We start from the raw sequence: 26,486 nt of genomic DNA on the forward strand, positions 1-26,486 counted from the left end.
CCCCGCTGCTCCCCCACCCCAGTCTGCTACCCGTCCCGCAACTCCCCGCTGCACATACCCCCGCCTGCTACCCGTCCCCACTCCCCTGCTGCCCGTTCCCCCCCCTCCCCCAGTCTGCTAACCGTCCCGCAACTCCCCGCCGCCCATACCCCCGGCCTGCTACCCGTCTCGCCTTTCCCCGCTGCTCATACCCTCGGCCTGCTACCCGTCTCGCCTCTCCCCGCTGCTCATACCCTCGGCCTGCTACCCGTCCCGCCTCTCCCCGCTACCCATACCCCCGGCCTGCCACCCGTCTCGCCTTTCCCCGCCGCTCATACCCTCGGCCTGCTACCCGTCTCGCCTCTCCCGCTGTGCGTATGGTGCGGGGGGGGGGGGAAGGGACGTCTGAGACGGGGTCTCCTCGATGTCAATCCGGTAAGAGGCATTAGCAATGTCGCTTCCGTCACATCAGACGATCACAGACCACCAATGCTGTCGGGGGGGGGGGGGGGGGGGAGACATCTGAGGTGGATCTTCTCGCTGTCAGATCGGCAGGAGATATTAACAACATTGCTTCCATCACATGAGACGAACATAGACCATCACCGCTCACTGCACAGCTCTACGCCCGAAATAAAACCGCACCTTTACGACGCTGGATGCCTGGTATTTGTCTGCACCGCTTTCGTAGGTCTTGGGTGCCATGCAAACCTTATTATGTGGACATGCACTTCTTTTACGCTAACGCCTGGCATTTTAATTGTTGGTGCTAATACCAGCTGTGATATCGGTTGCATGTTTGTATCTAAACCCTGTTTGAAGCCTTTTAATGGCAATCGCTGAGCTACTTTCAGACCTGTGCATCTCAGTGCATACTTTTCATAAGACAGTGCTGTTGCTGCCATTCGACCGATTACTTTTTGTGAATTTAATGACACACGTGGTTTCTGTTGAGCATAACCTGACTTTTGACATGCTGAGGGCAGCTTTAGCAATCGGCGTTTTGACCGCGTTAAGCTGCCCTGAGTTTTACAATGCTTCTTACACAAGTGTAGCTTACCCAATGACTTGAAATGAGCAAAAGAATATGTTAAATTGCAATGCCTTTTTAAATACACCTATTTAAGTCTAGCTGTGTAGTACAGTATGCGGAGGATCTAAAGTTTTTTCTTTAACCTAAAAGCTCTAAGGCTCTCCCTGCTGGCCTGCTGATACTTGAGAAAACTGGTTGGTAACAGGTTACGGGAAAGTCTGTATTGTTCGCTGCACTGCATCTGTTAGGCTCAAACTACGAGCTTGCTACCAGGCTATTTCTACCTATATTTTTCATACTATGATGCCTACGCATATATATATATATATATATATATATATATATATGTATATATATATATATATTTATATATATGTATATATATATATACATATGTTATATATCGGCAAGGCAACGAGGCAACTGTAACTGTAAGGCAACAAGGCAACTGTAAGGCAACGAGCCAGAACGGAATCAGATCTTTCATTTTGCAAGCCGTTTGAGTCATGAGCCGCATTATTCAACGCAAGTGATGAGTCGGAACCTGAGAGAGTAAAAAAGAAATGAAACGGCTATGACTCATCAGCCTTAATTGGATCAGACAGTAATAATATTCCTCGGAGAAACCAAGAGAATGGAGGTATAGATGGGTTGATGTGGTTGGCAGAAGACTTATGCCATTGTAAAATAAAGACTTGCTGCCGAATATCGACCCATCTTTCTCTCCATTCTCCTGTTTTTTTTCTCCGGGGAATAAGGCTATTACTCCTGTCTTGTCTGTGTGAATAATGCACCTCTTTCATGTACGAACAATTTGCTTAAATGGATCACAAATTTGTGAATGAGTCATGAGGCCGGCTAAAAAACCGAGTCGAACGCAAGTCTGCTTATAACTTGGTGCACACAATGACATTAATAACCCACTCAATCACTACATAGTTTTAATGCAAGCGGACCCGGCTGATCTGACCCAGCCTGAAACGTCAGAGATGGGCGATGCAAAGTCGTGAAGACCCTCAAGGGCAAGTCGGCGTAAAAATAGGTGTTATCGGATATCAATGGTTTGCACTACGTTTGTGACCTCTTGTCTGCCGACGTTGCTGACTTAGATGGCCTCAAATTTTCTTTTTGAAATAAGATCGATCATGAGATATTCTAAGAGCTGATTTTGAATTTGGCATCCATGCCGTACCGTTGCACTTCACCCATGCTCATGTCATGGCAACCAAAAGCTCTAAATCCACTGGTATCGCATCAAAAACGCAACAGAAGAAAACAGACCGTCGATTTCAGACCACTGAATTGTTTAGATCCTAACACTTTTTGTTGTTATATGCCGCCATGGTGATGGACCACTCGACGTTTTGGCGAGCTGAAGAGATCTTCGGTAAAGATAGTCCGCAAAAACAGCGATCGGGAAGCAGCTATATCAGTTTGAAGGATATATTTTCGGATGCACCAGGAACGAGGCAAATGCTCAGTGTTGGCTTGTCGCCGTGGGAAGGTACGCTCTTTGTCGGACTGTTCTCTGGCATCGCATGGCAGCAGAAAGTTTGTAACTAGAATGATCCGATGATTGTCATACACGGTTTTAGTTGTTCTATTGTCTGTGTGGGACGGTTTGTAATGGAATAAGAGCCCTCTGTTAGGCTTTGAAATTAATATGAGTGAGTGAAAAGGATGTGTAAAAGATGCCAGATTCGACATCAGCGCGTCCAAAGTCCCTGTGACCTGCTTCACCTTAAGCTCATCCGCGACCATCTGAGGTGGGTTACCTTTGCTGATCTTGGAAAGATTACGAGCGTGGTGGAGACCACTGATATAATCTATTTAATAGGCTCTTTATACACCTACTGTGTTTCCAACCTACCTCCTGAGCGTGACTTGCTTACACAAATGCGCGACTTGAGGTCGCCCTTTCGGGCGGTCACGAGCCATATCATGCCATGTCAGCTCCGGACAGGCTAAGTCAGGTCAACAGAACACGGCGTATCATTGTAGTGGACACCTTTGGCGTTGTGTTTACCAATAACAATGACCAAAACGTTCGTATGAAGTCGATATTTATGTGTCCTATGCCTTAGGGACTTATACTAAATTTGCTTTGCGTTGCTTTACTTGGGACGAGACCTGAAACCACGAATTATTCCGCAACTTGTGTCTGACTCACATTATGCAAATGACATGTCCATACTGGCCTGAGATTTTTGTAAAACTCCGAACAGACAGTCGTGGTCAAAACCCCAAGTGTTTAAAAAACCCCATGGTGATAACACAAATAAACATCGTCAAAATGTAAAAAACTAGCAACTATTCCGCCAGCATTTCTGCTAGTGCTTTTCTGCTAGTGCATTTCAGCTAGTGCTACGCTACAGCTAGTGCAATGTAGTGGTGTTTTAGCAAGTTCATTTATACAGAAGCACGGCTAGTGCTAGTTTAATACGAGGTTTGATGGGTTCTTAGACGACGGATGTACGATAGTTGTCCGGCATGCAAGGCCGTTCAAGGATAAGTCACGATTAAGTTTTTAATCATGCCTTCTGGAAAAGCTTCATTTTTCATTCGTCGTTGAATCCCACCCAACAATGTCGTAATCGTTCAAATATTTGTGGTCACCGGTCCATAATGTATTGTATGTTACCAACACCATGGACATTGTGTGGCTGATAGCACTACATATGGTAACAAAGTCATCGAACGAACACAGCACATATCGTAGCATGTAATAGGCACTGCCAGAGATCATGCTGTAAGCGGTCGGTGTCAACAGCATTAAGGGATCATACGGGCGGGGAAGCTGCGTTACAGCCAAATCGGTCAGTAATTGACCAGTTAGATATTTCGGATTTCTCTGAGCTGTATTATTACATTAAAAACAGCTATATTGGGAGGCAAAAGCGAGAAGGGCAAAACCAGTCCTGTCCTATTGGTCAAAATGTGGTGAGATATAATGGTGCAAGGTCAGTCCAGGGGTGATAAATCCTTCTGATATACTGGACATGACCGGTACCAAAAACCGATACTTTGCCAGCCAATTGGTGGCGAAACTGTGAAAATGAAAACAAATCATAGCAGACCAGACCATATTGCAACAGACCATCCCAGCTATACGAAACTCAAAGCTTAGTATTGGTCTTAACTCGCTAACGCTTACAGCGTGAGTATGTGTGAAGCAAATGTCGAGGCGACGTTTCGTTGTATGCGTAAGATGGGCCACAGGGCGTGCCCAAACATGGTAATTCTAATCAGGATAGTTTTGGCAGAGAACAGAAAGATGCTGCAAACTAGACCATATCAGTGCCGACGTCACAGACCAGAGGTGACACGATGTTTTTTCCGAGGCTCTCAGATCAGTGCTTTTCACAGACGTTTTTGGCCACATTCACTTCACGTACTTAACAGCATCAAATACCACATAGCTAGGCTTATAACTAGTCGTGGGAGTCGTACCTGGCCACAGCATCTTTCGACGAACGTGATCAGTCGGCCACGCAGCGTTTTAAAGCGTCGTGCCAGTGGAGGCAGATCGATTAAAAGCGTCGCGCCAGCGGAGGCAGGTCGTTTAAAAGGGTCGCGCCAGCGGAGGCAGATCGTTTTAAAGCGTCGTGCCAGTGGAGGCAGATCGTTTTAAAGCGTCGCGCCAGCGGAGGCAGATCGATTAAAAGCGTCGCGCCAGTGGAGACAGATCGTTTAAAAGCGTCGCGCCAGTGGAGGCAGATCGATTCGAATGCTTGCCATGCGGTAATGAACTGGATTCAATGCGGGGCTGTGAGCTGCTGCTGCTCGTGCTTAAGTCGTGAGAGGCTAATTGGCTAGAAGAACATAGCTTATCATCAGCTTTTTATTGTGCTGTTCGGCTTTGCTGAGCATGCGCGGTGGAGTGTGTCCTTAGTAATAGTGTTAAAAAGCCCCGCCACCCTAGGAGGCTTGTTGTTCGTGGATATCTGAGCGGTAGCTTTAGAGGTAAACAGAAGGCGTTGGAGCGACACACGTCAAGGATTCATCTTGGGCTTCCTGCTGCTGAGAGGGACATCAGCTATGAGCTAAGATGCCGAGTATCTCTGTTGTATGCTTCTCTCACTGCCCACCGCACTGCATATTTTATGAACTGCGCTGTTGACAGGTGTGGGATAAAACGTTTGTGATTGACATTTTATTGTATATAGTGCTGAATGAAGGCAGTAAAGGTGTTCATAGATTATTTTGCATCGCCCGATGCCAATATCAAATTCCGTTGATTGAGATCGTTTTAGGAAGTGCGAGTGCTGCGCCGGTCATGATTAAGCAAAGACAGTGTCGGTCGTTAACGCTTCCAGTTGATCTCGCGATGACTTCACGTGGCCAAAGGTCACATGAAGTAACTTGTGCGTTATTTTATTCAGATACTCGTAGAACTATGGTAATCGGTAGGTGTAGGGCTACAGCGATGCATTTTAACAAAAACAGTTAAGGGAGGGGGGATCGAGGGTCAGGAAGAAAACAGGCTGAGCCGGCGTGCAAAATGGAATTAAAACAGCTTTCTCCGGATTTGACCAATTTTCATTTAAGAGGTGGGAATGGGGGTGAAGCTTCTGATAAAGATGATAAATAAGGATAGGAAACTACATTTCTGGTCAGGAGGCATAATCTTCCACCACCCACACTGAAAAGAAAACTATACGACTCCAGGTTCGTTACTACCTTTATATGGATAATTTAATTTGTTAAGCTCAACCGTCATTCAGTGTCTGATGGCCAGAAAATGATGCTGCAGTGTAAATGAACTCCCGAAATGAAAGCGATTCATGTTCATGGTGCAAGGCATTTCCTTTGTTTTTGTTTTTATGATGCATCGCATTTAGGCAATTATATGGCAACGATTGCTGAACAATTTGGCTCCGGGTGACATTTTAAACCGTTCCAAATTTCGTCGGTGACAGAAAAGTTACCGGTTTCACCCCTGGGTCAGTCATGCATTCACATGAAGTCATTCATTGATGCATGATGAATGCGAATACTAGTCGTTTTGTTGACTAGCTCACATCTGTATCACCGGCGCCATTTCCACTACCTGTCATTACATTAGCGGTTGTTTAGGACTAGCTACAACTTACTAACTGAAGTGAAACTAGCGTCATTGTCGCTATCTGCAATGTAGGGGATTCGTTTAGAAGTCGTGGGCTTCGTCACCGACAACAAGAGGTGAGAGGAAGGGGAGTGGTAACCTCCTGCCATTGCCAAGGTAAACATTGCGCCGGAGGGGATTGAAACACCCGGAAACATCGGACGTCGCCAGCCCTTTTCCGAGTGGCTGATAATCCCATGCTACGGCTATCATGATGGCTACGCCCTGTTCGCAGTGTAGTGAGGTGACTGGCGTTTCAGACACCATGTACTTAGAGGCCAATATCAACAGCATCCGTCTTGTGTACATCACGTGGAATTGCGTTGTATTACGCTGAAGTGCGCACCTCTTCTGCCGAGATGTGCGGGTCAGAGTGGGAGCGCCGCATGCTTATTGTCCCAGCCAACTGGCCATGATCCACCACCTTGACCTTAAGAAGGGGCAAGTCATCCACGGACGCAGCGGGATGGTCAGCCCGCTCCCCGAACCGGACCGCGTTGTGGTGTCTGCGAATCACTGGACGGCTCGCTGCGTGCAGCCATAGCGGGCTTCCCTGAAAACACTCGGTAAACATATGTGGCATCTGTGAAAACTTAACTCCAGGGCCTCGCAAGGCATAGATGGTGGTTTGAACGAAAAGGTGTGTTAAAACGGTCTGTCCAAGAAATCCCGCGTAGCACGCGCCCAGGTGCACGTGACCTTGCTGGGCACTGGTGTCAAGCTGCTTGACAGTCTGATCTTGGCCTAAGTGAGACGTTAAGTTGTGTATTGAAAAACTAGTTTTACCACAGAGCCGCGCCAATAATGATTGGTGCGACTCTGCTGCAGCATATTTAGCTTCTGATTACCACTGATCCACGCCTGACTACTCCTGACTTCAAACAAACGGACGAAAAGTGCTGTTCTTTCTGATGATGGGCCACATGCATTTTGGGGCATTTGACATCATTTCCACCACTGATCATCACGCGCAGCATAGCTTCCGGACAAGTGTGGAGTTGGGGCTTTACGGCGCTCTCGGCTGCAAAAGCTACGTGGCGTCGCCTGCCTCTCAACTTGGCAGGAGGGACAGGCACCGTTGGGAATCGGACCCCGTACCTCTGGTTCCTCTGACGCGCAGCTCAATCACTTCGCCATCGATACCTATCCCTGTCACTTAACTACCGGCACGTTCGCACTGACTAACGGTATGCTCACGTGTTATATTACAGCCAGCTAGTCCGGAAAAATACTTAGGAAAATTGGAAAAATAAGTGAAGTTCTGTGCGGTATAAACATCAAAAACGTTTTCGGTTGGGGTCTTTTCAAACCCCAAATCCGTGTGACCCAGTAAGTCAACATACACGACCCCGGAAACAGCGTAAGACACTCCAAGCAATTGTGAAGAGCCCAGAACCGAGGCGGAGTTCCTCCAGAAGGATCAACGTTGCCCTGGTCGATAATTCCTTGTTTTTGTAGGTTGCCGATAACAAATTGAAGGCTCAAGATAAAAACAGATGGCACCTGAGTGATCGGGGATGCCGTGCACGAGTGAAAAAGTGTCTTTTCTGTTACCTACAAAATTTGGAACAGTCTGAATTGTCGCCTGGAGCTAATTGCATCGGAAACCATTGCAATTTCGTTATAAATGCGACCAAACACACAACATAAAGACAATTGAAGTGCACCGCGTGATATTATTAATATTTTCGTTTCGGAAGCTTCCTTTGCAATAAAGCACAGACTGGACACTGGGTCGTGCCAGCTTTAATCATGCGAACGAAACTGTTGACCTCCTGGCCAACGGAGCGGCAGTTTTGGACCAAGCTACCACCCGGTCGACCCGACCGGGCCGTAGGTGGTATCAGGTGCAACACTGTTGATCTGGCCCATGCCAGAGTCTGGGTGACCCGCGTCCCAATGCCGCGCCCGATGGCTTAACCTGACCAACCGGTGCTTATCATTGTCTCCCGTGAGTGAATGGATACGATTTAAATATGCGCACACGTTGGATTGGATGCTTCGTTTGATCATCAAATTATATTATCTTATGAAGCCGGCCGATATATTTTCTCAGAAACCTATATTTGGAGCTGCAAACCGTTAACCACCCTTTCTGACAGGGGACGGGTAATACCTTCGCATCATGCGAAGGCTTTTAAGACAGATATTCCCAGCCCTTGAGATATGCACCACTCACCCACAATATTACCCGGAATCAATTCAGCACAGAACCATGTCCAAAAAGCACACTGAGGCTTGCTTAATTCATCATGTAACACGCTATTTAGTTGAGTGGAAATCACCCTACAAAAAACAACGTAGCCCTCGCATTGGTAGGGAGAATGCGCCAGTGTCCTAGAATTGCCGACTTTGGGTGTAAAGCAACACCCTATGAGGAGGAATTTTTCACTCCTTTTCCCCATATTTTATGTGAATTTTTCACTCCTGCCTAGCATTGCCTAATCGCCCATGCCAAACCCCTATTTCCCTTTCGGAGGTTTTCAGACGTCATCCATAACCGAGATCACTTGAAACCACCAGCCATAAACGAGGCTCTGCAGAACCTGGACACCTACGGCTATGTCCTGCCTCACCTACATCTGAATCATGTCTATGTATGCACAGGACAAGGGCGCCAGGTACCTCCAAGCCCAAGAACCTCAGCGACCCCAGCCGCTTGCACGCATGAAGTTTGGTTTGCTTACAAAATGCATCACAGTCTGCAGCAGTGCGCAAATGCAAGGTTTTCACGCATCCCCTATTTTTTGTCCTCACCACCACGCCACGAAAGCAGGGCCTGGTGCAAACAACAGCAAGGCCTGGTAGATAATTTTACTCCACGTATTTCTTTTTTCCCGAGGAAACTTGACCACTAAATTGCATCACTCCCGGAAATGCATGAGTGAAAAGTTCAAGAAACGTCTTCTTATTTAAGCTTACAATATGAATATCACCATTTGAGCATTTACATTAACAGATTTTAAGTCGAATCAGCTAATTACAAAATTTTGCGAGACAAGTACCAGCCTTTATATTTATTTAGGTACTTTTGTTTTTCTTGGTATCAGACGAGTGTGATGCAACTTTATTCTTACTTCCTTTTCAGTCGTCTTTAAAAGTACCATCTGCCGCTTAAAATGTTGACCAATTTCTCCGCAAGATGCTCCAACTGCAAACTTGCACGCATTTCATACATAAATTGGATTAATTCACCAGCCGCCCAAGCATGTTTGATTACACCCAAGCGTAAACAATTCACAGGGATTGGAGGAGACAATTTGAAGCACGGAACTTATTTGTACCGCCATTTTTGCCCTCTTAAACCTTTGGTTAACCGCTTTCTTGGTTCATGGCGGTACTTAATAATGATAAATCCAAGCCTTTCGAGTGTCTGACTCACCAGGCAACCTGGCAATGCTATTAAGGCAAGGCAAGGCTGCCATATAGAGCCTTGGGACAGACCTGACGCAGGTAATACAGAAGTGTTTGATGGCGAAATTCTGCCCTCTGGAGATGTTTATCGTGCACACCTTTTACTTGCTTCGCATTTTAATCTCGAAGTTTGGTGGGCATGATTGAAACTTATATTTGGGGGGGGGGGGGGTGAGTCGGATGACTCTGTCTGCCAGCAGACCATACAAAATGTGCTGAATTTTTGTTTTGGTGGGAGGGGGAAGAACCCGGTAAGTCTCCTGTAGACCAAGTAACTACTTACCTTACCTGCTTTCAACACATGGCTGGTAACCAGAGTTGACCATTTTCTATTTTAATGCGTCGAGTTTTGCCATAAGACAAATTTTGATACCACAAGCTTATTTTTCCATATTTTTGGTTATTTGCCCGAAATTTCTTAAAGTGGTCCCTTATGGCTGCTTTAACAACATGTTTTCTATAGTTGTCATGGTTTGCTGACCGGCAAATGACTGTACTGTATATATGCACTACATTTTTAACGCAGGAATACTCTAAGCTGCATAGCAAGTATAATATGAGCTAAATATTGGTATGTTACAAACAGTCAGACCACCCAATTTAAAATGTGAAGCCAACATCTCAAACTTTGCCATTAAATATGAATAAATAAGCCCGAATGGATGCATTTGCTGCAGATGAAAAGGCAAGCAGCAGTACCGGCATCGTCGTCAAAAAGTTGTGATATTTTTGGAGAAGAGAGATTGCTTTGTGTAGCACGCCCATTATTTCCCTTGACATAGGTAAACCATGACAATCAAAATAAGTTGTTCAAAGTGATTTGAAGTGTTTTGATTTGTGTGTTATCAGCTTTGTTTGATGTCAACGAGCATACACAAATGAACTGAATAAAAATGCAAGTTGGAACCAGCCAAAAACTAGCTTTAAATATCATGTTTTTATCACGAGTGTTGCTGTCAACTGACATAGATGATGATAGATGATTGAGATAGATGATTGATGATAGACTGACATAGATGATTGAGATAATGTTCATCGTATGGGCTACTCTAAGTTAGGTTAAGTTGGTCAAGTGCATGGCAAGTGGCAATAGGAATTGTGCAAGAATCAGTAACTCACAACTGCTGCTGTGACACAAACAGGTCATACAGGATGAGATGATGTAAGACCTCTTTAGGTTAGGCATAGGCTACTTTCATGGAAATAAGCATTGGTATTTTGTAAGAAACAGTGGCAAAATGTTTGTTTTCTCTGACCCCATCTTAACAGAGGCCAGAAGTATGTCTATTGTGTTTGACTTGGTGATGGGCTGATGTGTAGGAGTCCAAGGCTTTTTTGTTTGAGTGTTTTATGCTTGTTGAATTTTCTGTTGTTATTTTGTTATTGAATTCCTTTGCTTTGTTTTTTCTTAAAAGTGTTGCGGAAGGGAATTGAAAAGTGCAGCATCTAATTATTGGTGTTAATAATTTGTTATGCTCATAATACTGTCATGAAATAGCTCTGCTTCAACACGCTCCCGGTTGGCCGGCTAGATGCCCTTTGTTCAGATGGTAGGGGAGAGGGTCAATTTGACCCCCCCCCCCCTCTGAGATCTCGGGAACTAAGAAAGCTAGAAACACCAAATTTACAGGGTGTCTTGACCTATACGTGAACTTACTTGGGTTAGGGTTTCAGCTTTCTAGGTCATGACTTTCAGGTCGAATAAGGCCAAACAAGGTCAAATTCCAGGTTGGTCTCCAAAGCGCCCCCAGAACCTAGACAACTGTCTCTAAGGAAAATTTAACAAGCCCATTTGAGGTCATTGACCTTGTTTGACCCTCTGAAGGTCATGGTGACCAAAATGATTCAAGACTGCTCTGCGTTTTGCATTTAAATACGCGACAAATATTATACTAGGCAGTATGTCCCCAAAATAAAACGTTCGACCCGGGTCATCTTAGATCAATGGCCTGTTCTGACCTCTAAGAAGTAAACTGAAGATGTATAATGCGGTTCCTGCCGTCAATAAATTCGAAGTGAGCACCAGAAACTATCCCATACGGCAAGCCCTAGAGTAATTAATCAGGTTGATTTTCACCTTGGTCTGACCATCATACCTGACCTTAGGTCAACGTAATTTGCTCATTCAATATTTGTGGTGCCTAAAAAAGCATCTCAGAGATGTACGTCTTCGTCAAACACTCCGTTGTTGTATCAGATTGAAAGATTCCCTAGAAATAGCCTGCGCTGAAACTATGGGCTGAATTTGACCTGTCATAGGTCAGCGACCGTACAAGGTACATCTAAAATTTGTATGTCAAACGGTCCGCTATGCAATTTTCTACAGCTAGGCAAAATTTGGCGCGGCTACGCCGCGTCGTTCAGAAACCATTCGGAAAAAAGCCTGGGGGGGGGCAATTTGCCCCCCCCCCCACCGGAGCGCGTGTTAATGTATTCTGCCTCACTTAAATGGCCTAAGATGTTAAAAAACGAAATGGTTTTGTCAGGTTCCTGATATTACGTCCATGTCAACTTGAAATAGATGCCCTCGTTTGCTGAAGCATCAGTAACGAGCTCATAAGTTCCATCTTTTTTTAATTGATTTTTTCACTCGCGCACGGCCTTTTTGCGATGAAATTTTTCACTCTCACCCTAGTTCAAAAACGATTCTAGCTCCCTGGAATGCGCTCTTCTCCCTAAGATTATTTCTGGTTATCTCTCCGGCATGCCGGGAATTCTCGCCTTAGTTTTCCCTAGTCTCTGAGCCTTCCATTGCGCGTGTTTTGACGTAAAACATCGTCTCGAGCATTCCTAGTTTCCGAGAAGCGATGTTTTTGGGAATACTGCATAGTGATCATCGGACGGCGCGGGCAGCGAGCCCACACTGTTAAATTAATTGAATCCTGCATCTAAAAAGTATGCTCAAAACGCATAAAACTACACACCACTGGACTCAAAAGTAGATACGGAACACATTTGTTTAAACATCGTTTCACTACAGGGCGTGGTCTCGTACATAGAAGCATGTGAAGCTGAAAAATATTTGATTTTCAGGGAAGTTGCACCCTTTTTATCCAGTAATGCGAAACGTCTTACCAATCGCGAGATCTGGTTGAAGCCAATCTACTGTTTTCTTTTCGCGAGGCCCTATCTTCATTAGTCTCCAAACGCCATGGGGAGGAGTCGCACCGAGGTAAAGTGAGATTAGGTTGGGTTCGGTTAGGCTAGGTCAGGTAAGAGGTTAGGTTAAGTGAGATTAGGTTAGGTTAGGTTAGGTTAGGTTAGGTTAGGTTAGATTAGGTTAGGTTAGGTTAGGTTTAGTGAGGCTAGATTAGGTCAGGTTAGGTTAGTGTCAAGATTGTCGCCTGCCGCGGTGTGGCGCTCGCGTAGTCGTTCTGCGGTTGACATTGTACGGGCGGTCGGAATGGTAGACGGGCGCAGTCCTCCGTGTATGGCACGGGTCCAGCTGTGCACGTGACACCAATGACCAGCTGATTCGGACACCTGATGCTAGGTAGCGGCGTTAGCTGTCGGCCGCTCCGGTAAGGGAAGCCGTAAGCGACCGCCGCGCAGTGACGAAGCTCCGCATCAGGTGTTCCAGGCGCTGTAACTAGGTGGTGCGCTTTTTTATCCTCAGACGATTTTCTGAAGATGCCTGAATTTTTGGGCATAGACTGGTTACGAGGGAACCTGACGCAACATTTTTATTCCAACCGGCTGATGCTGTCCGGCGCAAGGCAAGGAAGATAAATGTGAGCAAAGCATACATTCACATAGCCATGTATTTCCATGATTCACAGGTACGCACAGCAGTATAAACAGCAAATGAAATGGACGGCCGATCAGTGTTCATCGCCGCAGTTGAGGGTTTCTTGGCACCGCCAACAGTCAACTTAGCTCGGATGATTGGTCACGACCAGAAGTCGGATGAAGTTGTATTCAATTTCAAATTGGAGACAGAACCTTCACGCTTTTATTTGAATTTGATATGCCCTTGTTTATAAGTGTTTTCTTGTTGTTAAATTAACGTGTGGAGTTGGATTTGTATAAAAGCATAGAAGGCAGAATTCCGACCGTCGATATAAGTCCAGCGCGACCTTGCTTGTGCTTTAAAATATCCTGGAAAAGTCCTCAGTAACAAAAAAACCAGGTCACTACACAAGGGTTTAAGTAGGCACACGTTTTTGCCAACTGGTATGGTTTGCCACAGTTCTCCGTTTTAAAAAAAAAGATAAGACAGTCATGTATTGTGTAAGAATCCGAAGAGAAGTGAGATGTGCGATGGAAAAGCCGCTTCATTCTGGCGCGGGCCCATTGTAAGCCTTGGATCTCGGCTGTTCGAGGCACTCCGCACCGTTACCTCTCTGGAGTAGGTTCTGGGGGACCGGCCAGGGAGAGTGGGACTCTGCCGCCTTTACGGGGGCAGGGACCCTCTGTGGATTTCCAAATGCCTCCACACTGAAATTTGGCTTGAGTAGATTGTGAGACCAAGACAAATTTTCAGGTAAATTTCCGGCTTAGAACTTAGAACTCAAAAGTAGCCTGCTAAAGTAGAGTGCTGTCCGAACAAGATAATAGTCGTAATATGCATGTACAGTGGGCATTTATTTTCCTTCCTCGTGCGCTGTGCTAGGGTTGCTCAGCGTTGAACACTAAGTGAACCTGCAATCCCATACCGTGTGGCAGGCGGAGCAAGCGAGCATGGAACTGAGCCACGATACTCTAATGTGGCCTTTTGGTGCAACGTGACATTTCACGGTGACAGCTGGTGCGGCACGCCGGCCAACAGCGCAAGAACTTGACATTAGATTAGGTTAGTTTACGTTCGGTAAGCTTTATTTTAGATAAAATCCCGGGTAAATAAAACTTTCTGTCTCAGTTAGTTAATGACATTATTTGCTATTGGGGTGCTCAGCATAAAAACTCATCCACTGTCATTGCGCAGTCTGTACGGCGCGGCCGCGACGGCGCCCGATCAGAGTTTATGTGGCGTGTTCGTAATATCGCTCCACCGTAATTTTTATGCAGCAGTTTAGAGAATAAGTAATGGTATGCTGAAGCAAAAGTGTCTAGATCGTCAAAACACCGTATGTAGTTAGTCATTTTGCCGATAGGCATTTACTTCAATCACGCCCACCTGCCGCACCGTAGATTTTGCAGACTGACCGGCTGATACAGTCTTAGTCAACGGAATCTAGTACGAAATTCATGCAAGCTTAATTTCAGAAGATGCACAATACATTTTTAAACGGCATGTTGCCTTCATATAACTTTATATACAGTATCATGACAATGTAGGCGTTTTGGCTCACAAGTGTTAGCCGGTCAGCTCGCCTAATCTGCAGTGCGGCAGGCAGTACGTGAGGCATAGGTCAGCGATACCCGTCATCTTAACCCAAGGCCGCTGATCCTCTCGGCAGCAGAAAACCCCGGGTAAATTTTTGACATATGTCGCTTCATCGTCCTCCGAGTAACTCGCAAGACACAGTTCAGGTATCCACAAACAACGAACCTCCTAGATCGGCAGGGCTTTCTAACACTTCTACCAGGGACGCCCTCTATGATAGTTCCTGGGAGAGTCATACAGCAGCGCCTTCAAGAAACTGCCGATAAACTGCGTCCTTTAAGCCGGTGAGCTTCTCACGACACGAACACAACCAGCGGCAGCCCACAGCCCCGTACTGAACTCAACTCACAGCCGAGTGGCGAGCATTCGAAGCCATCTGTCTCTGATGACCCGACTGTAAACAACCAGCGGCAGCCTACAGCCTCGTACTGAACTCAACTCACAGCCGAGTGGCGAGCATTCGAAGCCATCTGTCTCTGATGACCCGACTGTAAACAACCAGCGGCAGCCCACAGCCTCGTACTAAACTCAACTCACAGCCGAGTGGCGAGCATTCGAAGCCATCTGTCTCAGATGACCCGACTGTAAACAACCAGCGGCAGCCCACGGCCTCGTACTGAACTCAACTCACAGCCTAGTGGCGAGCATTCGAAGCCATCTGTCTCAGATGACCCGACTGTAAACAACCAGCGGAGCCCACAGCCTCGTACTGAACTCAACTCACAGCCGAGTGGCGATCATTCAAAGCCATCTGTCTCAGATGACCCGACCGTGAACAACCAGTGGCAGCCCACAGCCTCGTACTGAACTCAACTCACAGCCGAGTGGCGAGCATTCGAAGCCATCTGTCTCAGATGACCCGACCGTTAACAACCAGCGGCAGCCCACAGCCTCGTACTGAACTCAACTCACAGCCGAGTGGCGAGCATTCGAAGCCATCTGTCTCAGATGACCCGACTGTAAACAACCAGCGGCAGCCCACAGCCTCGTACTGAACTCAACTCATATCCGAGTGGCGAGCATTCGAAGCCATCTGTCTCTGATGAACCGACTGTAAACAACCAGCGGCAGCCCACAGCCCCGAACTGAACTCAACTCACAGCCTAGTGGCGAGCATTCGAAGCCATCTGTCTCAGATGACCCGACTGTAAACAACCAGTGACAGCCCACAGCCCCGTACTGAACTCAACTCACAGCCGAGTGGCGATCATTCGAAGCCATCTGTCTCAGATGACCCGACTGTAAACAACCAGCGGCAGCCTGCAGCCTCGTACTGAACTCAACTCACAGCCGAGTGGCGATCATTCAAAGCCATCTGTCTCAGATGACCCGACCGTGAACAACCAGTGGCAGCCCACAGCCCCGTACTGAACTCAACTCACAGCCGAGTGGCGAGCATTCGAAGCCATCTGTCTCTGATGACCCGACTGTAAACAACCAGCGGCAGCCCACAGCCTCGTACTGAACTCAACTCACAGCCTAGTGGCGAGCATTCAAAGCCATCTGTCTCTGATGACCCGACTGTAAACAACCAGCGGCAGCCCACAGCCTCGTACTGAACTCAACTCACAGCCGAGTGGCGAGCATTCGAATCCATCTGTCTCAGATGACCCGACTGTAAAACACTGCGCGGCGGACTGATCACGTTGGTCGCAAGGCGCTGAGGCCAGCTACGTTTCTTACGGCTGGTAATAAGGCTCGTTATTGAGTAGTTTGTACCGTTCATTACGTGAAGTGGATCTTGACTGAGAATTTGTGAAATGCGCTTGGCTAAGGGGCATTGAAAAAAAACAGTGTCACCACTAATTCGTGACATCAGCACTGATATCATGCAGGTTATAATATACTTATGTTACCTGCTAAAAACTGCTCTGATTAAAGCTTCTATGTTTGAAAGCATTTTCGTTTAAATCCTGCCATTTCATCAGCCATGCAGCGATCATGGCCAAGGAAATACCATTGTCGGGTTGTTCACACCTGGGCGTTCGCAAACACGATTTCCAGGCATAGCGTCCGTCAATTGGCTTTCAATCAATATTGTGCAAGGTACGATGGCGTAACCAAACAATGGCGTATTGAGAAGCATATTTACTCAACACAAAAATTATGTTCCTTAGTGCGGGTTTTCCACTTAAAAGTATAAAAATAGTTATAAGCGACCTTTTTCATCATATCTGACGTTTGTTTCAATATCTTAAAATGGGGAACATTCCCTTTAACTTTCGTATTATGGTATCAAGCAATGTTTAGGCTATGTTAGAATATCGCTCCGGTTAGAAATCACAAAACTGATTGATTTGTATTTACCATCTAAACAAAAGCATGAAGACCATGATACTCAGTACAATAAGACAGCATTCCTTTCAGAACAAAGCGGCATTGTTTATCATGCCAAGTCATCTAGGAAACGCGCGTGTCATGGTGTAGTAAAATATTTCAACGTGGTAGCCCGTTGTGTGTAAGGTAGAAGTAATGGGTTAACACGGAATGTAATAATGTCATCTTTTCTTTTTGATTAATACGGTGGTAAACACAATAGGCCGGTGATATTGAACTCTGGCGCCTCATAGGCGCTGGATAATCCCGCAACGACGCTGTCGGACTGTTGTCACACACAGCACGCATTGAACTGAGAACGAAGGCTTCTGAAACACTCACTACGTCTGATCCATACCGTGCGTGCTTTTACAAGCATCGTGTAATCGGTGCTGGACGGGGCTAATACGGTTTTATTTGTACACCTCTTACGTAATACGCCTTTTATTCGGAATACGTATGAACCGCTAAATCTGAGAATCAATGTCGTACAAGCCCAACATTCTGTCAACAGCGTGGTGGTGTCCGCGCATAAACGTGGAAAACTGCTGACGGCAACGGATGACTGTCCTCTTTGTCAATTTATAGCGAACGCACCTTCTCCCCAGGACCTCCTCTCTTGCATCAGCACTTACATGCTGAAGACCCTGTTTTTCTTCGAGCTGGAGTTGGACGCGCGCGTGGAGCACTGGAGTGTGGCGTCCGTCAGCAGACACGTGCTGCGGATCCTGGACGCGCTGGAACAGGCGCTGCGCTACCGCAACCTGCGCAGCTACTTCTTCCCCGGCCACAACGTGATGCTTCGCAAGGAGTCGGCGCCGGAGGACTACGGTGTGGACGCCGCCATCTTGGAGAGGTTTCTGCGCTCGTTGCACGCGACTAGCCTTCGCGACGAGCCGGCCCCCGGGGTGAGAAGGGGAAGGTCGAGAGAGGTCAGCGAACTGTGTTGATCTGGGTGATACTCACCAATAACACTTTTTAAACGGTGCGTAATGTGATAATGATACTGGCTGGATGAGTCAGGTGTGCTTGGTTCCGGTGGTGTTAAGAGAGACTAGCCGAAAGCGCGAGAGACTAGCCTCCTGTGACCTGACCTCAGATGCCAGAGCGACGCTGGGTGCGCGCCCACCGGCGCAAGGTGCGCCAGGAGGAGCGGCTGATAGCAGCCTGGCTGCAGCTGCTGCACCAGCAGCAGCAGCACCAGCCGCCCGGACAGTTCAGCCCCCAGCAGATCAGCTACCTGGACGAACTGCTGCAGACGGTGGCGCGGTCTGGTGGCCGGCCGGTGACGCTGACGGACGCCGGTGCTGGCGATGGTGACGTGAACCTGGTGAGAGGCCTCTGGCCTCTGGAAACTTCGGGCTGCGGGCAGAGACGGGATATACTGAAGGACCGGCGGTAGAAGGCGGCGCCGTTGTAATCAGAGTATGACGACTGTAAGCGCGCTGGCAACTATCTTGCACTGTGTTCATCGACGAGCACACCCGGTCTTGATTCCGAAAACAATCATGTACTCGGGTAGGCCAATTTGAAAAGCTGTACCGATAAAGTTTCTAACTTATTTGCTGCCAATCACGTGCGCTTAACGCTATGGTTTTACCCGTCTTCCGTATCCCCGTCAGCGGCCAATCGTATTTCAGTAACCGCCTGATGCTGTGTTCGCATGACAATTTTTACAGGGAGACGGAAGGGCACACATAGCCCCAAGCGATAACCTGCGCAGCTGCTCACGTCATTATTTCGTTAAATGCGTCATACTTGTTGTCAGCTCTCGCTGATCCACTGACAACGCTTGCTTTTCCTCCTTTCCATCCGGTCACACCGGGCATATTGTCAGAGCCAACAGGAGTCCGTGGCCATGCTCAACACGCAGCTGGTTGTCGTCATATTTGTAGACGATGAGCGGTGGTGCATCGATTGTAATCGATTATAGTTGTATCAATGCCGATTGTTCTTCACTTGTACCTGTACTTGATCGATTGTGCTTGCAACTATACCCGGATGTTTAAGATCATTTAAACGAAGATCTGAATCTTAGGTATGCATTTCGTTGCGTGAAGTAAGCCGATTTTAATCCCAAATTGAGCACAATGGGGCACAGATTGCACATCACACCTTTTCTCGTAACGTTATCTGACTGACTCACCTTCGACGGCGAGACAAAAACCTGGTATAGACAGACCATATGGTTACAGATAATCATGTTTGCGATGAATGCGCTTAATGACTGATCATTTCACCCTTTCCGGTGCATTTTGAAAGCCTGGTTTTCGTATCGGAGACCATGTATGTTTAAGCTGACCCTCGATGAAACTAGCTTTTACGCCATTTTTCTGTCATCTCACACTGGTTTGACGGCTGGTCTCGTGTTCCATCATCACTGCACCTCACGCATGGACTAAGTCCCGGACAAAAGAACTGCGTGCCTACGCAATTCTACATCACTTCTTGTAACAGGCCGGGTAAAAAATGGGTTTTCATCAGCTTTCGGTACGGAAGGCGGGGATGTGAAGCGAAATGAATAAGATTAATAAGACACGTTGATACAAATGTATAGGACCTATGCTTTGCCATTATCGCAAGGCTCATAAGCGTGCAGGTCTGTGTATTTGGTCGAGGCGATCAACCGATGTCAGCGCCTGACAGGCGGCCTGTGCCGCCAGGTGGCACCAGCGATGAGCCTGGCCGGCCGGCTGCTGTTCCCGCACGGTCTGGGCCTGACGCTGCCTCAGGCCTCGCGCGGCCTGGCGGCGGCGCTGCAGCTGGCGGCGGCCACGGCCGCGGCGCCGCCGGCCGACGCCGAGCCGGCAGGCCGCGCGCTGGTCCGCTCTCTGCGCGTGCTGGGCGCACAGACGGAAAACCAGCGGCTCGTCAGCCGCCTCCTGTTGCGGCTGCACCAGACGGCCGCGCTGAACGGCACGCAGCTGGCCGAGGAGCGCTCGCGGCGTGAGATGACGCAACTGAGGCAGATGGCGCAGTTCGCCGCCACCGTGTGTACTCAGGTCAGCCGGGCGGGGTGGACTGAAGGGAAGCTTAAGAACCGCGGCGTGGCTGCGACGCTGCCGCTCAGTTGCTCAGATGAGTAGGGTATGACTCCCCCAGTCTGTCATAAAAAGCTATGCCCCTGCTTGAAGCGCATTCCTTTCATCAGTGTTTGTTAGCATTTAAGCAATTATTTACCGTTCAGCCCTTTGCTTTCATAAATCTTAGTTACTTGAAATGTATATAGTAACTAATGCTGTACCCAATGGGAAGGAAATGAAAAGTGAGGCGTGAGGTGGTGTAGCAAATGTAGGCAATGAGGAGGGACTGAGGTATAGGCTCCATCGTCATTTCCTGTTTGCCAAGAGTTTTGATTTAAATAGCAGTAGACTTTGTGGTATGGTGATCCAACTGTCATTGTAAGTCAATACAAGATTAGCATTTGGCTCTCTCTGAGGACAATGTCGGTCATTTGCTGATGATAACACCCCTACTGCAACAACCCTGCGTCGTTCAGGGGTCCACAGTGCCAAACAGGAGGTCATGTGTTAGCTACTGGCCCCGAGTCCGTCACAGGCTTTGTTTAAGGAGTGTAATGGGCTGGGTATGCAAACCGCCCTCCATGGCGTGGCGCCCTGCCATTGGTCGGCGTAGGAGGTGCGATCCGTGACCGGTCAGCGGGTGCCCTCGGGCACAGTCTGTACCGAGAGCCCGTCTGTGCCGCTGGCGACGGGGCAGGCTGTGTGCGTGCGTGATGGCGGATCTTTGGAACCGCGCCCCGGAGTTTGGCGACTGATCGGAATCGTTAACGTCGGTTGTGCGGCGATGGGAACGTTTTTTGTGGCCAATTACTTTCCGGCAGATGTGGCAGTGAAGCATCGCGCGAATTTCATCAATGTGATGAGTTCGAGCACCTACGGATTGCTGGAAGACCTGGTGTCTCCGCGGAACCCCTCCGAGCTCAATTACACTGTCGGACCACTTTGAGCCGTAGAAATTAGTCTTAGTCCAATGATTCCGGTACCATTTGTGCTGTCGGGCAGACGGTGAATCAGTGATTGATTCTGCGGCCCGACTGCGCAAGCTGGCTGAGCACCGCTCGTTTCCAGCGAGCGTGTTTCAGGATAGCCAGCGGGACAGGCTTGTGTGCGGCGCTCGGGACACAGGTTGCAGACCCGTTTGCTGAGTCAGACAGGTCAGACTCTGGACACGGCGCTGACGGTGGCGCGCGCTTTCGAGTCGGCAGAGGCTCAAGCGCTGGAGGTCGGCTGCTCCGCACTCCGTAAATCAGATAGCTCGTCTGGAGAAGTATCCTCTTCGGGGAGTCGAGTAACTGCGGGTTAAACGGTTTGGATATTCAGTCTTTTCAAAGAAGACCTTTCAAGCGCCTACAATCAGATAGTGTTAGATGAGGAGTCCGAGGAATATTACTGAGTATACCCTGTGGCTTAAAGAGACCAACGCCGTTGTGTTTTGGCTACGCGTCGGCTCCGTCGCGGTTCCAGCCGTCTTCCCTCGACCCTCAAATAACAGTCGGAGGATCGGAAATCGGATCGCATTAGAAAGCATTAAGAGGATATATATATATATATATATATATATATATATATATATATATACATTTGAAGTTCTCTTGCACGCCACAAGATGGCACTGTTGAACCGCAACGCGATTGCTGCGGCAACTTAGCTGGTGGGTCAGCGTCGGTTTGTTTTTGTGTTTCCCGTGTTGTTCATCAGTGGTTGCGTTATTTTCTCTTTCGGTGACATTTTCAGGTACCTCACTCGTAAGATATTCATTTCCGAACCTCATTTCTAGAACGTTTCGGTAGTATGCACATGCCATATGCTATATTTTACTTGAACCTACTTATGAACCTACTTACTTAACTTACATTCGTCCCCTGAATTCTCCGTCTTGATTTACCATGCGTCCTAGCGACATCCCGCTTGTACGGGCAGGCTGCGTGCGTCAGCCACGAGTGGGCCGAGAGCTTCGTGGAGGGGGACCCCGATAAGGTATCCAGCGCGCTTGCGTGATTTAAAGCCCGGCGGTTGCCCCCCTTCCCCCCCCCCCCAAGAAGCGCGCTAGTCTACCCCACCGTTAACCATTATCCTTCATCCCACAGCACTGAAACGATTATTTCTGGTCGAAATGGCTCTAATCCCAAAAACTAAACCATTTAAATCACAACAAAGATCGTCGACCCATTCGCCGGATACGCCCGGGTGGCAAGGCAATTCCTGGTAGAATTGGTTGCTCCTGTGGCGGCTTTCTGCCAGGGGATCCTGTTTTGGGGGGAGATCTTAGTGGAGCTCAGAGCTGACAACGTTTGTCATGTTCGACGACTAACCACGTTCCGCAACGGGCAGCATCAGGACACCAGCCTACTTGTTTTTACTTTGCAATCGCCCGCTTCCCAGAGACTCTCACAGCCGGCTGCCTCCGATATCAAGTCAGGGTATTTATTCCAAATCCACTCAGATATTTCAAATGGCAACAGTTCGGACACGGCTGCACGCTCTGCAAACAGAGTGCAAGGTACCTCAAGTGCGGAGAGACCCCTCACGAGGGGTCCGTGTGCACATCACCCCAAAGATGTTTAAGCTGTGGAAGTGCAGACCACAGCGCCAATTCTTTCCAGTGGCCGGCATAGAGAAAAGAAAAGGAGATCTGCTCCGAAAAGGTCAAGACAGATGTATCTTACCAACAAGCACGACACACTGTCGAGGCAAAAATATATTTGTCGTCCTCAAAATCATACGCGCAAGCAACAAAAGTAAAAGTGGTGAAATTTAGTACATAAACAGAGCCGTTTCCCCAGTTATCGCCGCTGAAAATCCTTGTTCCAGTCAAGACTGTCTCAGTTACATCAAGCACATAAGCCCGGCAGAATTGTTCCTTTGAGCCGGCCCTGGCCTCGCGTTCGAACCTCCGCGCCCTCCCGTCTCCGGGTCGGCCAGCGCTCCAGCCCTCCGACTGCGAACGGTCGGCAGCCGGGGCCCTCTGGCCGCCGTACAAACGGCCCGTCCCCCTCCACCGGAACAACACCTGCTACAACGCGCCCGGGCGAAGACCGCCGGTCCTGGCCCCCTGTCAGGGTAGCCATGGGCCGGCCTTGATCAGTTTCTTTCTGCCGATTCTCACCAACCGGTGGGGATGGGTCAAACCACCATTGAATGTCTGTCGTCTTACAGTGGAATTGTTGCGGTCTTATTTCAAAATGGCCCGAAATGAATTTTTTTGCAGCATTAGTTCCCATCATTATAGCTGTGCAGGAAGCCCGGTTTCGTCCTGCCGACCCATATAACTTTAAATTTTCAAATTATTCCTTATATCGTGGTGACGACACAACCGGCAAACGTCACCAAGGTGGGGTGGCGCTTTATATCAAAAATGAAATAATACAGATGCACCTTCCACTCACCATACCTCTACAGGTTGTTGCATGTTCTGTGCGACTTCATAACCGCATCATCGATATCTGTTTTTTGTACATTCCCCCAACCTGCAATAATGCGGGGCTCTCGCGGCAGCTTGATCACCTAGTCACTCACTTTCTCATCCAAAACCCTTATCTCATCCTCGGCGATTTAAACGGTCAGAGCCCAGCTTGGAGTAGCGGCACTCAGGCTGTCAATCGCCGAGGACAATTTTTTGAAGACCTTATTGATGCTCATAACTTAGTATTGTTAAACAAAGGACATAACACTTACCATCGCTTACCCACTGGTACAGAAACCGCCATCGATCTGTCGCTGTGCTCTCCCTCAATAGCGACATACTTTGATTGGATTGTTGAGGGAGATATACACGACAGCGACCGTTTTCCAATTGAACTTTACACCACTTTTGATTCAACTGATGAAGAGGTTTCGCGATTCACACCCCACTGGAATTTACGAAAAGCAGGCTGGGCCAAATTTCAAGAACTTTGTTATGTGAACTGAGACTGTTCTGAATCACCAGAGCAGGGTGTTGACCTTATTACGCATATTATTCATACCGCAGCGACCGCGACAATTCCATTGACTTAACCCCCATCACGACGCATCCCAGTACCATGGTGGACGACCGAGGTTAAGAATGCTGTTGCACGTCGGAAACGTGCTTTCCGCTGCTTTCGTCGCCACCATGATGTACCTCATCTTCTTGCCCGTAATTATGGGCGTGCTCGAATCAGACGAATTATAGGGAGTGCCAAACATCATTCTTGGCAAGGATACATCCAACAGCTGACTGCTGCCGCTCCCCTAAGCCAACTATGAGGACTGGTTCGAGCACTTTCCGGGAAACGCACTTCTATTTCATTGCCCACTTAACGCATTACTGACCAAATCATTTCAGCAACATCTCTTATCACCAACGCTCTTGCTGAAAGTCTTTCTCAGTGTAGCTCATCCGGAAATTACCAACCAGGATTTGTGGGAACTGCGCAAGCGCGTTTTCGTTTACATCCTAATTGCTTTGCGTTCGATAATGCCGAAGACTATAATTTACCATTTTCTTTCCTGGAACAACAAAGGGCTATAAAATCAGCCGGCAGCACCTCGGTAGGTCAAGATCAATTACACTATTTTTTTCGTAGCCTTTCAGAAGATATGCTTCGTTTTATTTTCGAAGTTTTTAATGATTTGTGGTCAACCCATACCTTTTCTGACGCTTGGAAAGACACCATTATTATCACGTTTCCAAAACCAGGGGAAAGCACCAAAGACCCATCAAATTATCGTCCCATTGCACTTACCAGCTGTCTAAGAAATTTTTTGAACGGATGGTGGTGAAGCGAATATTTCAGATTGCAGAACAAGACTGCCTGCTCACAAAAAATCAATGTGGTTTCCGACACAATCGCAACACAATAGACCATACCATCGGACTTGAAACTGACATCAGACGTTCATTTAAACATCCACACCACACGACTGCTGTGTTCTGGGCATTAGCCGAGCCTGCGACATGGTCTTTTAACCTGCACTGAACAAGGTGCAGCAGCGGTCAGAGCGGCACCGGTTCCGTTTCTCCGCTCCAAAATCTGCAGTTATGGCTTTCAGCAAAAGTATGCGCGGTACTCCCAATTTTCGGCTCCGATTAGGTGAACATTACATTTCTTTCGTTTCTTCTTTCAAATTTATTGGCATCGTACTTGACCCCAGATTATCGATGCAACAGCAGGTGGAGCATGTTCGCTCCAAATGTCTGAAGCGACTAAATTTTGTTAGATGCATTTCCGGGTCAAGATACGGTGCCGACCGCCAAAACTTATTACGTCTATACAAATTCTTAGTTCATTCCATCATTGAATATGGCTCCATGGTATAGGCAGGAGGCAGCCATCACATTCTTGACCCACTATCCACCATACAAAATATGTTTTTGCGAGATGCCCAAGGAATTCTGCGTACTTACCCGATTCCAGCGCTTGAAGTGGACGCTCACGCCATGCCTCTTGCCCTCCGACGAATGGAAGACACATTGAGATACGTAAGAAAAGTGCGACAAAATCCCAGCCACCCAGCATTTGAATCCACACATATCTTACCTTACATTCACTATAACTAGGTAGGACCGGCAGGACGTCGGTCAGGACTTACAATAGCATCTCGAACCACTGTCTACTATATCACTCTCCAGTTAATTTTACGGCCTTCTTCCGTGCCACCTGCTATAATAGTACCACCATGGCAGTTAGCCCCTCGGAAAGTTTTGTTTCTTTTTGATGATCCCAATCGTTTTTTTCACAAGTTATATTCAACAAACAATTAATCTTTTAAATTCCAGCGATCGAAATAGCAGTTTTGTTTACACCGATAGCTCCAAGGCCAGTGGTCACACCGGATGTGCAGTAATTCTCACTGAGCATTACCATGAAAACTGTTGGTTAACGGATGGCATCCCAAGATATTTGGCTGAATTATTTGCTCTTCTTCTTGCGTTGAAGCACATACAACAACACACCCATACAACGAGGACAATAGGGATTTGTTCGGATTCGAAGACAGCTGTACAACCTCTTATTGACCCAGACTTCACTCACCACTTCCTTGTTAAAATCGTCAAGCTCTATCATATATTACACACACGGGACATGCATATCAAATTTCTATGGATTCCGGGACATGCAGGCATTCATGAGCAATGAACGGGCTGACCAACTAGCCAAGGAAGCTTTGACAGCCCCACACATCATGGAGATCCCCGTTGATCACGCATCTACAAAACATTCGATTCGCATACTGACAAAACATTTTTGACTACGACGAAGGGCCGATACTACCAGAAAGCAACCTCATGATATGAAACCAGACATTACCCCTTGGCCATCAGCACAT

The 26,486-nt window shown here is 47.7% G+C and overlaps 1 protein-coding gene across 1 annotated transcript; it reads left to right on the forward strand.

The window, feature by feature from the left end:
• The first annotated feature begins 17,703 nt into the window (after positions 1-17,703).
• LOC119097921 (uncharacterized) lies at positions 17,704-18,598 on the forward strand. Its single transcript, XM_037220867.1, has 2 exons — positions 17,704-18,080; positions 18,272-18,598. Exons 1-2 carry the CDS (start codon positions 17,808-17,810, stop codon positions 18,572-18,574), a joined length of 576 nt encoding a protein of 191 aa, XP_037076762.1. The 5' UTR covers positions 17,704-17,807; the 3' UTR covers positions 18,575-18,598.
• The last annotated feature ends 7,888 nt before the right edge of the window (positions 18,599-26,486 follow it).

This window comes from Pollicipes pollicipes, unplaced genomic scaffold, assembly GCF_011947565.3.
Source record: "Pollicipes pollicipes isolate AB1234 unplaced genomic scaffold, Ppol_2.1 Scaffold_4740;HRSCAF=5597_pilon_pilon_pilon, whole genome shotgun sequence".
Classification (NCBI taxonomy): Eukaryota; Metazoa; Arthropoda; class Thecostraca; order Pollicipedomorpha; family Pollicipedidae; genus Pollicipes; species Pollicipes pollicipes.

What these genes read in the sequence shown, in the direction of transcription:
- LOC119097921 (XM_037220867.1), top strand. Translation starts at nt 17,808, where the DNA reads ATGCTGAAGACCCTGTTTTTCTTCGAGCTGGAGTTGGACGCGCGCGTG. An exon ending in GCGACGAGCCGGCCCCCGGG is followed by an intron (nt 18,081 to 18,271) that starts GTGAGAAGGGGA and finishes ACCTGACCTCAG; the next exon opens with ATGCCAGAGCGACGCTGGGT.